This window comes from Pithys albifrons, chromosome 2 (genome assembly GCF_047495875.1).
Source record: "Pithys albifrons albifrons isolate INPA30051 chromosome 2, PitAlb_v1, whole genome shotgun sequence".
Classification (NCBI taxonomy): domain Eukaryota; kingdom Metazoa; phylum Chordata; class Aves; order Passeriformes; family Thamnophilidae; genus Pithys; species Pithys albifrons.
This window is the reverse complement of record NC_092459.1, coordinates 108,602,847-108,615,671: the sequence shown is the minus strand read 5'-3', so window position 1 is coordinate 108,615,671 and position 12,825 is coordinate 108,602,847. Positions and strand designations below refer to the sequence as shown.

Below are 12,825 nucleotides of genomic sequence, written 5' to 3'. Positions count from 1 at the left end.
GAAGGACAAACTGCCTGTCAGGTAGAAATCTTTCTAGACAGACAGACAATGGATTACAAAGGATACGGGAGGGAGAATGTCATGCAGAAAAAGGATTCTGTATTTCTTATTACATTTCCTATAAATGTTTCATTAGAGCTTAAATCAGCTAGCTTGTCTGGCATGAGAGAGCAGACTATCACTGGGCATGCAAAACAATTAATTTTAGTTTTAAAATGAGAGACGGAGAGAGCGTAAATAAAGATGGTGACAAAAAGAGATGTTACTGTTGGTTTTGGACTGCTATGCAAATGCGTCTTCCCCTTTTCCACCAACTTAAAAGGTCATCATAGGCTCTTATCTACCAGCACCAAAACCAATTCCTATGTCTTCCTGAGTACCACCAACACCATGGCCTTCATAAAGGTGAGAACAGTGCACACATTAATGATAGTCTTAAGCTGATTTATCTCCCTGTCCTGGTGCTATGTACTTTCATCAGCTGCAAGGTATAACTAAAAACCCATTCAAGGTAAAGTTCAAAAAGCATCCTGTGGTCTGATACCAATGTCTGCTTATATAATCATGTATTGCCAGAGAAACATCTCTTCCCAGGACTGGAGTGCAGAAGATTCTGGGTAGCCCAGTAGGCAGCTGTGAGATGGAAGGTCCCAGGTTCAGCCTGCAGCAGTTCCCCTGTAGACTATGTGTTTGACAAACACAGGTTTACACACCTTGAATACAGGAGAAAGGATGTGAGACCAAGCTGGATGCAAAACACAACATACCTGTTTACTTTCAGTAGGTTAATGGTAACTGCAGAAACCTGATGGATTCATAAGCCATCAATGTGACCTTTGGCTACAATCTGGCAATAAACTGAATACACCAAATAACAACAAAAGCCCTTCTCAGAATTGTTTCCTGAAAGGAAAGGGCATATGCCAAAGAATGACTGAATGAGTAATATCAATCCAATGCAGGAACTGTTTTCTTTTCACATTTAAAAATAACTCCATGGCTGAGGGTGATTATCTGTTTCTTCCTGCTCCCTAGTAAATAATTCTTCACCTCCCACACATATTCAGTAGCATTCCTGCCCCCTCATTCTCACACAGGCAATAAAATCCTTGATTGTTCAGAGACACACAGCTTTAGTTTCTCTACGATGACATACAGTTGTCAGCTCTGGAACTGATCTTATTTTGAATAAACTCAGCATAATGCAGGAAGAGAAGATACAGTGAGACTGGCTGAGATTTCACCCAGTTGAAGTTCATGTGCATTATTTTGTAATCAGCTAAAGCAATGATGAGCACTGATATCCATGCTATGTACTGGTTTGATACCACATTTTGAGCCTGAACTTTTGCTCAATTTTTGTTTCACAAAGTCAACAAGCGGAAGAAATTTAAAGTCTCTGTCACCTCTGTGAGAGGCAAAACCTGGTTATCCAAACCATGTAAAGAACAGTAACACAGGTATGACAGTGACAAGCTCAACAAGGCTTCAGTTGGGTTTGACAGCACTGTAGCAGTTTGATGACTGAAGAGCTTAATTAACAGCTTTGCAGTTTGTCAGACTCACCTAAACACAGTCAGCCATAAAAACATACCAGAGTTTTCAAGTCACTCGAGATGATTAACTGTGGGATAATTCCAGTTTTCAGACTTCACATTTTAAGCCCTCTCGGATGACTCAGACTAGTTTGGAGGATGTATGGAAGGAAGATGCAAGAGAATTAAGGTATTTCTTTAGGAAGTACCAGTAGATACTAAAATTTGGAAGCAAAACTTCCTCTAAACTCTGATATGGCAAATACTGATCTAACACCTTGGGCTGGAGAGCCCATTGGACCTTTATGGAGGGTTAGACTGTGTCTTATCTGTGACAGGTAACTGACCCTTCCTCACCAAGACAGGTGACACAGGGACCTCCAAGTGATCCAAAGGCTTGGAAAGGGTTTGCTACTACAGGTAACTGACTGCTCACTCAATAAACTTCCTGGTATATAGAAGTTACTGACAGCATTTGTAATTTGTGCCTTTGGCAAATGTGATGAACATCACCAGCATGGGAAGCAAAAAGGAGCTCCAAATACTCTGTCAAGGATTTGCAGGGGAACTTTCGGAATATTTTTCTTCAACCCTAAAGTTCTAATATTAATGCTGTTTTTCTATAGTCAAAAGATTAGCATTTCTGCTTCATAGACATTTCCTATGACCACAACCAGGACAAAGAATTAAACCTGATGAAAAAACTTTGTTTCTGGTTAGAGTTGTGCCAGAGGCTTTCTGGGCACAGTAAACTTGGACAAAACACTGAATGAGATATGGTATTTAACCTCCCTTCACCGAAGTTTACCTCTATAGGACTATTCCCCCTACATAGGGTGTGTGTTAAGTTCATGTTTGTATAGTACCTATGCCTTTGGATGGAAGTTTTTCCAGAGTTGCTAAATGTTGTCTCCATTATTGAGCAATAAACAAGTTATTTGTGCCAACAGTCCAAGTCCTACCTGAGCACTATTTTATACTGCAGTGTGAGAAAACTGTTTATTTTCTTTTCTTTTAAACGCCAGTACTTTTCCAAATATCAAAAAGCATTCCAAGTAAAGTGATTTTGATCTGAGAGCAGAACAATTCAAGCACAGAAAAAAAAGACTGTGCTTACAGAAAGCTTTCTGCATTTCAAGTGACCGTACAATATTTTAACACACCCAGTCAGCAAAACTTTCCGCTGTAGTAGTAATATAATAAACCAGGACACTGCACCTGCTTTACAGCCTTCCCTAATGTCTCACATGCTCCACATTTATTTTTAAAAAAATAAATTAAAGCTTTCCTATAAAAGAGCATGTCAGCACAGAGCTCCACCTTTCCTCACAGCCTTAATGGATATCAGAGTTTCAGCACTTGGACCTTTGCTCACCTCAGCTGTGCCTCAGTGGCACAAAGGTGGGCTGCAAGCAGGTAGGCACCAAAATATCTGAGAGGTAACATGATGCAGAAAAGTAGAAACTACCTTCATAACTGTTCATAACAGCACAGTCTTCTCAGCCAGTTCAATCCTGAATCTTGCCTTAATCAATTCCAGCTTTCAGACAATCTAAAACTTTGTCTAGAGCAGACAAAAACTGCAACAACCAAACTCAGCAGTAACACTTTATTTCAGCACAGCGAAGACATGAATGAAGCAGAGAGAGGATTTCCTTGGATGCAAATCTGTAAAAAACACTTCTCAAACAATTTGCAATTTGGGCACAACTTCCACGAAGCAGCTTAATAAAAATTGCCACAGATGGCTTTTCACAGTCTGGTAGTACCAGAAAGCTTTACTTGGGCCATTTTGCTTTGACCCAAGGGCCAGACTCCACTATAAATCAAATAACGTGCCCTATTTTTCATGCAGAAACTCCAGCCAACAGGACTCAATCCCATTACAGAGCATTATAAAACTGCTATGCTTTTATTTCATATATCCCTCATTGTGGTTTTTGCATATTAGGAATAAATTGTGAAGAGTACCTGTGTTCTTACCTATTGTTCTATAGTGAGCAGACACAGATTAGATTTCTGGTCTCATAATCTTTGGCCTAGTGGTAAAATGACAACAAGATCAGAACCTGAGTGGACAAGGACATGTGAGCAATGTGGTTGAGTCACTACACAAGGAAACAATAGGTATTACAAGTAGTTTCACTCAATTTTTAAATGAAAGTACAGCAGCTTCAATACAAGGCAAACCAGATGAAAATATGCATAGATTGGGTAAGATATGCTGAAAGAAAAGACTTCTGTTCTCATCTTCCTAACTTTCAAACAAGGAGGCAGCATATGTGATATTCATTTCTAAGAAAGGTCCATTAACTTATACTAGTAATGCTTATTTTGTTTAAAAGAAAGCATGAACGGTGTGAACTATTGAAACACTAGAGCTGAAATCCACACTGACAGAAATTAGCTGTTGTAGTAATAAAATCCCCATGTCTCGCACTGCCCTCCTCAGCTGAAATTAGCTCAGACTTTCCCTCAACACACAGAGATGCATGTGCATATGTAAGTACTCTTAGTCTGGGCATTCGTAATAAACAGTTAATCTGAATTAAAGTAGACTGTTGTTTTTTTTCTTAAATTACTTCAACATAGCTATGGAATTGGACACATATAAATCCCAAAACAAATAAACAGTATCCAGTACTAAGCTCCTAAAACCCAGATTTACGACAGAAATGTGTAGACAGACTTCAACAGGGGCAAGGCTTAGCAGCATTAAAATACATCAGGACAAAGCACAGTTCAGTGTGATTTTCTTCCTTCTCGATGGCATATCCAGCTGTCCTGTAACACTGGTTACTGGAAGACTCTTTTCTTTGAAACTGCAGTTGCTGTTACTGTTGTCATTTAATCCTTAAAGAAAAAATACAAGCTCCTACTGCTGCTCCCTCCCATGAACCAAGTGAATAGAGATGAGCCAACACCTTATTAAGCACAAGCAAAGCTTTTAAGATGGCCTGCAAAAATAAACAGGATGTTTACAACACACAGAAAAGGCACTGTTAAGAATAAAGAAGAAATTTTGGTATGAAAAGCTTACCTTAGGAGAGGAGGAAAGCTCCCTTGATGCAGGAATAGCTGACATGTTCTCACCCATGCCCGTCTCTGTCTTTGGCAAGAGGTTTGGGGGTTCAGGAGCCTTTCTTTTCATCTTCTTTTCTGGTTCTTGCAGCAGAGCAACTTTAATTAAAGCAGGACTTGGTTTTGGTTCATAAAATGGATTTGATCTAATTAAAAGAAGGGAAACACATTTCTTTGGTATCTCCTTGGAAATTAAATAAGACCTATTTAGAAAAGCTAATGACTGAAATGCTTTTATTATCCCACATAAGAATATGTTTTACCTTTATATGCTTTTAGCTATTACTTTTTCATACAACTGAAAAGTGAGTTACAACAGTTAAACCTTCATTAGGTCAAAATTGCCATACATTTTATAAAGTTCTGTAAATTAGAGAAGTTTTACCAATTGCATAAGGCTAACTCTCCAATTACACTCCACTATGTATCAAAGAGTGATAAGATTCTATCACAAGGTCAATACCAACAAATGTGAGTGAAGTTTCTGGCTTATACTATTCTAATAACCAGAATTAAGAAAGCTTCATTAGAGCAGAGTTAAGAATCAAGCCACTGCTATTGTCCTGCTCCCACTCCTCACTCTTGGCTGTCCAAGCCTGAAAATTTTGGCCTTCACAAGTGCACAATCCACATCAAGAGTATTTCAAACTTTAGCACAAAGGCACCACACCATTTCAAGAACATTTTTTGGATAGGACAATAGTGTAAGAAGAACCACAGCTGACTTTGTGTATCTCTCTCTGCAGATACCAGTAGCCGTATTTGTCTATTTTAACAGTGTTTTTTATAACTAAACCTCATTTAAGAGGCAGAGTAGACAACTTCCACCAAGTAGTTACAGCCCAGAGAGTTATTCTTAACTCAGGTGTTTGTGTTCCAATTCAGCATTTGTTTCACCCTAAGTAAACACCTCCACAGCATTGCCATATTTTACATTACTTTGATACATCAAATATCAATCAATAATACATCAAACAATGGCTTCTCCTACACATTTAGAAGAGCCAGCAATTTTGTATCTGCTAAGGATATTTATGGGAACCTTCTTTGCACTAAATTATTTCACTAATAATCTTTACTTTTCATATTTTGCAATCCAAAATGGGATGGTTAGTTATGAAATGAATATATTAATTAATTCCTTCCTAGCCCTTATTTCCCCTGCAAGATATATCTATCATATATCTCAAACTATGTTTATGTAACTAAGTCACTGATTCCCAACAATCCACCTGCATAGTTACCCTATGCAGTGTAATTAACCACAGAAAACAACCTCAGTCCTTTGAAGTCCCTTAGAATTCAACTCTAGATAGAAACAATAATGCACACAAAATTAGAAAGAGCTCAGCTGGCTGGATTCATTTAATAAATTCCCTCTTAGAATAAGAGCCATGAGCTAGTACACACTGCTTTTAAAGAACTACAACAGCAGAATTTGGGGAGAAGTGAAAAACCAACTATTCATCTCACTCCTTTCACATAACATGAAATTTCTCTCACTTTTTTGCAATTTTAGTACGAAAATGTCTTTCAGCCTCATAGACTGATTTTAGAATTCATTTTAATGCAGTTTACAGTCATCCCTTTTCCCTGAGAAAAAGCAAGCAGTCAATAACCCACACCACATAGAATAAGTCTAGTTCTGTAAAGTTTACCAAAGCATATAAATGAAAATCAGGCATAAAACCTCCAGACCTTTCTAAGAATCTGCTGCTCCTTATAGAAAAAGATATCCAGATCCTGAAGTAAAAGGAAAGACTCACACTAAAATAACTCATATGTTGACTGAAGGCAACTTTCAGGTTCCCACTTTGCTGCCCATCAAGTGCAAAGCCACCAGTGCCATCCAAACTAAAGGCACCACCAAAATACCAAGTTCAATGGAAACAGATGGGTGTTTGGGGGCAGCAGGAACAGGAGGGTATTCAGGCTGGAGTGGAGAATGCATCCAGCTGTCAGTAGCTCTAATTTAGCTGACAGCCCAGCTCAGCTGCCTGCAGACACCAGCGAGTTCAAAGGGAGGTGGAAATGAAGATAAAAGAGATAAAGGCTGAAGAACAATGCATTCTATGGGACAGCACAAGGTTTTATTTAGTTCAACAAGACAACCTTCAGAACAGCCAACAGGCACAGCATGTTTGGCAGGAATTTACCTCTGTGTACTCTGAATTAGAAAGATGTATTTGTAAGGTGTTAAAATTATTTTGGTGAGAGAATAAACCAAACACCTTATCAGTGAGAGTAAAGAGGTTTGGATTTTTTTTTTTTTAAATTTTTATGCTCCAGAATTGCCTGCACTGCATGTGTTATCCTGAAGAATTGTACCCTCTGTATGCACCAGAAGGAAATGCTAAAAGGAGACAAATCACTGCCTTGGGTTTTTTTCTACAGAAAAACTTGCTTGAAAGCCATGCTGAACCCTCATATTTTGGTCACAGAAACAGACACACACAAAACACACACACACATGCACTGCTTTCTACCTTCCCGTTTGCACTGCTTTTAATTGGGCTTACAAATATTGAGAAAGAGTTTTGAAAAGTTCATTTTAATACAGAACCCCTCACCAAAACAGTTCTGAAGAGGCTGAAAAAAGCCTTAGCTGGAAAATATTAAAGCACTTTTCTCTGAGGTCAGCCCCATACTTTTTGCTTTGGTTAAGTTATTTAATTGATTCACATAATATGATTTGTCTAAAGAGATATTACCACAAAATTAAAAAATCCCAGACCTGAAAAACTACTTGACATTAAACTGACACTGACAACTTGGTGGCTTGTGGCTTCTTGTGCAAGAGGCAGCTTCAGTAGATGGCAACTCGACAGTCTTGCCAATTAGCATAATTCCAAGCCATGGAGTGATTAGCGAGATAAGAAGCCACAGAGCCAAATTATATTAGAAAGCAAGTTTTATTCTGACCAATTTAAAAATTATTTGGATCAGTGTTACCAGTTAGCTGAAAAAAAGAAAAAACCCCAACATTTTATTGAGAAGAAAACCCAAAGCTGTCAGCATGGCAGGGTTCAAAGATCAGGCAATAATGCCAATCAGAAGTACTGAGCATTATACATTAAGTAGTTGTGAGTTGTGCTATTTTCAGATAATTAAAACTTAACTTCACAAGGTGTGCTGTCCTTCATTAACAGGTTGCCATCCACCACTTTGATTTTAAAGTATAAAATTCAAAAAGGCAAAAGAAATATTTTCCACTAACATTCAAATGTCCCAACTAACAACAGGAAGATGTATTCCTCATCCAGCCAGGTATGAGACATCAGCCAGAGCAAGTGTGTTTTGAGAGTGCAGTTTTACAGCAGAATAAATGTACTGGCTCATCTAAGTCCCCCTGCACCATGCAATGCCTTGTGATGCTCATGCTTGTGACTGTGTTTGCATGTATGATGAAACATTAGTTATCTTCACAACCATTAGTGAAATATATTTCAACCAAGCAAATTACCCAAGGTAAACCCTGCACAGAGGCACAGGGAGCCTAAGTACCTTTTAAAAGATTGCAGTGAGAGTCTGTTACAAAACTGGAGTCAGAGTTCAGCTCTTGGAGCACTTTTTGTAAGCTCCGAGTCCAGAATCAGAACTAGGTATCTGCCAGGGCAGAGTGGGACAAGGGTCCTGGTGGTAACTGGTGTGTCCATGTTCCCAGGACACACTCATTGCATTTCACACAAAATAAAAAAGCAAAATGCCAAAAGCAGTACATTAAGTGAACTCCAATTACAATTCAAGACATAGGGATAAAAATCCATAGTAGTTCCTGAGTGACAGGAAATGTCTTTCAGGAGCCTTCCATTTCTCATGAATTCCACTCAGGAGATTCAAAACAACACCCCGGGAAGGCACTTGACTGGTGAAACAAAATGAAACGAAATTTTTAAAAATCAAAAGACAAGATGTTAGGAGAGTGGTTGAAAATAATATGCAAAGTTGTCTAATATGACTCAGTTGTTCAGCCTTGTCTTGGTTACACTGCTCAGGCCAAGTCAACACATCTTAAAATAGACATATAGCAGGAGAAATAACAGGGTCCAGAGACGTGCAGTGGAAATGATTAGAGAGATGAAGAGACTTCTGTATGAAGAGAGATTGAAAAAGTTAACTCAGACACGTGACAAGTAATGGTGAACATGCTAGAGACAGACAAGACAACAACTGTTTACAGTAGATCAATCCTATACTACTAATTGTTGTTATGATAAGCCAGCAGAAGAGATAGGATGGGATTGGAAAAGTAACATTTACAATCAACAAAGGAAACACATTTCATTTAAGACCTTGTTTTTTTGTGGAACTCTCTGCCACAAATTGACACTGAAGCCTAGACCTTAATAGCTTTGGAAGATTACCCGCTTATGTAAGTAATAAAAGCATCAATATTCACAGTAGATAAAAAACAATACACATCTGGACATAAGCCTTCATGATTTAGGGCACAAAAACTATCAACTGGCACTTCCTATAAAATTTTGCCTTTGGTTCTCACCACACCATGCCTTAGCAGAGACTTTCTACTTAAAGATTTGAAAATTAATGACACGAAGTACAGCAAAGTAGTGTGAGTTAATATCACATGTCCCGTGTTCCTAGACTGGAGTTTTATCATTACACTCATTACTCCAGAGGATTTCAGAATAAACATTCAAAGGTTCTCCTTGCCACACTTCTACCCAATACATTCAACAAATGGTCTCCAGGTCTTCTTTTATAATGTCTTGCTTCTATAACTTAGGGGCAAAATGTGGACACGAAGGTTACTTTGGGGGTCAGGACACAAGAAACCTACGTAAAAGATGCAAAGAAAAAGATTTTACAATGTCTATTGAGTCCTTATGCTTCCATCTTCAAATGGGATGTTGCTTTATAATGAAAGTACAAATCAGCTTTATGTTAAAGTAGAATCCACCTATGGGGAGTTTATTTTTGGTTTTTTGGGGAAAAAAAAGAATGAAGCAAATGGAGCCATTAAAAAAGAAGGGGCTGTTGTAAACCAAGGGCTAGAGTACAGAATACAGCAAAACAAAGGCTGCGTGACCACTCTGCTGCAAGCCCCTTTGGCATTGATGTGCTTAGGGTAGAAATGGGAGTATAAATATGAAACAGAAAATTCTTCACTTTGCTCATCAGTCCAGCTTTTTCTGCTTGTCTCAGTCTTTGCCATCCTTTATCTGTACCTGCTGGGTGTAAAGTATACAAATTTTTTTCATCCTATGGATTCTGCTGACCATGGAATGCCCAGGGATGCCTGGTGTGGCCATGCACGAGATCACATTGCACTCTGAAGACACAGCAGCCAGTGCTGTCTGTTCAGACACTGCCCTGATAAATGGGGCTGGCAGACACATCATTCCCCAATGCCCTTTACTATTTGTCTGTCTTCACAGACCAAACAACATCATCAAATTCATGGCCACAGAGCTTTAAAAGGAAAAAACCCTGCTGAGTCCTTCATATGTTTCTATTAGAGAGCATGGGAATCCTTCCATTCCCTGGAACACAGCTATAAACAGAGAAACAGAAAGATGATATGATGGAGACCTGTGTTAATATTAAAAGTAATGCAAATTTCATGCCATGATAAATCTCATTAAATAATGTAAAATTAAATGTTAATTAAAATTGTTGTCTGTAAAATTGCTTGCATGTAATCACCATAAACTGTCTCATGAGTGGTGTGGTTGGTGACTAATGACCACAAACAAGGGGTAAGGATACACCTTCCCAACTCCCGAGCTGTGCAGCAACTGCAAAAAGCTCTCACTCCCTCTTAAGTTTCTATGCCAAAACACAGTCAGTGTGAGTTTATAAAAGTTTCATGTGCGGTCATGACAAAAGAAACACCCTAAGTAAGTGCATACGATGTTAACTTTCCCATATAAAGATTCAGTTTATGAGACTCTCAAAAATGTGCTTATCATATTGCAAAATGCTTATCCCTTTCACATACTACACCAAATGAAAAAACTGCTGTTATCATTAAAAAAATTATTATTTTATGTAGTAAAAATAATGGCAAAAAGGAGAGGAAGGATCATGCTGTGCTGCTTCTTAATTTTGGGCTCATTTGGAATTGTCAGGGCATGGAGTGGCACACACTCATTCCCTATCAAGTAGTTTGCTATCAGTAAGGCAAAGAAAAGTTTCCTAACTGATGATGTTCAGCTGCGTAGCATGACTTGGGGGTATGGTATTTCCTGCTGCTGAGCTGTCTAAGGATCAGTCTGTCCTAAGGAGGTGATTAAGGATCACCCTGGTTCAACCCAATACACCTCAAGATTAAGCCACGGATCCCACTAATGCTTCCAAAGCTGCTGAAAGATGAAGAATCATACTTACTCATCTAGCTCTTCCTCTTCAGCTTTAGAAGTGTCCGCATAGAGGTATTTGCTCATATCCACTGGCCTGATGTTTTTCCTTTTTGCAGGCTGTGGAGGAGAATCTCTTACACCTCCAAGTGCTTCAGGCGCATGATCTGGCTCATCAAATGGGTTTAAGGGGTCTGGGGCATCTTCATCCTTGAAGAGATTGTAACTGTCTGCATAGAAACTTTCCTCTGGCTTTGAAGACGAAGCTATTTCAGGGTGCAGTTCTACCAAATAACAAAAAAACATTAAACAGATTTAACAAAGAAAAAATTTGAAACCATTTTATCAGGCATATGGAAAGGTCTGTTTCTTAACTCTCAATACATAAAGTCCTAGCCTTAGGTGATTTTCATGCTTGTTCATTCAAAAATATGTCTTTCAAAAGGCTGCTTCATTTAGATTATATTGAATAGATTTCATTTTCTCAATCTCCAAAGCTCTTTCAACCTAATTATTTATTAGTTTTCTTATTTGTCATATAAATGGTATCAGGACATTTTAAAACAGTTTCACAAACTACTAGCAAATTAGTATCCTAATAAAATGTTCTTAGTCATATATTTGAGCTTTTAACAAAGAAAAAAAAATCCTGTATTTTATAGTATTACCGGATTTTAAAATGGTGATGGTAAGTAGGTGGTCTTTTCATTTCATAAAATGACTGAAAATAAAAATCAGTTATTAGGTATGACCAGTAATTACAATTCAAAACATGTAACAATATATAGTCTCACAGTAAAAATGAATTTAAAGTAAGCCTAAAGGGACAAATAATCAAGTTGCTTATCTTTTATTTGGGCTGTACAACAAAAAGTTATGGCAAGCTGGAGCTTCACGTAGTTCTCTGTGTTATGTCTTTTCTGTAGTGTCTGTTTCTCTAAAGTGAATGGGTATTGAATAATACAAATCCCCATACAGAGATACAACATTTCTTACAAAGACACTTAGTAAAGTCTTACTGTTCCAGTTCCTGCAGCATCAAGTAATGAGAAGCACAGTTCAATACTGGATGTGATGTACTTGCAACATCTATGCAAATAGGAACTCAAATGCAATGTCATTAAAACCTAATTTTCAATAACCATTTCCACATTATTCTTAATCAAAAGTGCTTGTTTTTCAGATATATGGTTACTACATTGGACTAAATATGCCTTTAAGCTTTAACAGAGGAACTCTAAAAGTTACTTGTAACAAGAATCTGTAAAAAAAAAAAAGATGGAATTTCAAGTGTTTTTATTCCCTAAAGAAATATTTGGGAACACAAAATCACTAGTCCCACAACCAACAAAGGGAAAAGACAGCAAAAGAAACAGCACTGTGTTTATGTGGGTTTAGATGGATATGTACCCAAAGCTGATCATTCTGGTGAATTGCTGGAAAATGTGAGTGGTCTCTGCCCTGACAGAAAACACCCAATTCCCTCTGTCTCCAGCCATTAGCACAGTCCAAGGTGATGGAAAACACTGCTCCATGTAGTGTGACCAGCTATAACCTTCAGTGTGCCCTACAGCCATTCCCAGTTGGACAGCGATGTGATCCCCAGCTGTAGGAGGCAACTTCACCTGTCTGCACTGGAGTAGTCACCAGCCAACAGATCAGGGCAAAGGCTCAGAGTAGGAAAGGCTTTAGCTCTTCTCACGACAACAGACACCCAGCAGGGACTGGAAATATTTCATATCAGGAAGAACCTCACAGTTCTAATGGTGGTCTTCTTGATTCTTTGCATTTGAACATCAAAGACTACATTATCAGATTTGCTTCTATGCTCTTTCTAAGAGTCCATTTCTGAAATGATGGATTATTTCATGATGGTCAGAAAGTAGAAA

The 12,825-nt window shown here is 38.2% G+C and overlaps 1 protein-coding gene across 11 annotated transcripts in view; it reads right to left on the bottom strand.

Annotated features, from left to right (window-relative positions):
- Positions 1-12,825, bottom strand: part of EHBP1 (EH domain binding protein 1) — a 226,009-nt gene that overhangs the window by 103,378 nt on the left and 109,806 nt on the right. For all 11 annotated transcript variants that reach the window (XM_071582029.1, XM_071582030.1, XM_071582033.1 and 8 more), the window contains 2 exons: positions 10,968-11,220; positions 4,576-4,762 (listed from right to left, as the gene is read on the bottom strand). In XM_071582029.1, the coding sequence (XP_071438130.1) occupies positions 4,576-4,762; positions 10,968-11,220 (440 nt within the window). The remainder of the gene's footprint in view (positions 1-4,575; positions 4,763-10,967; positions 11,221-12,825) is intronic.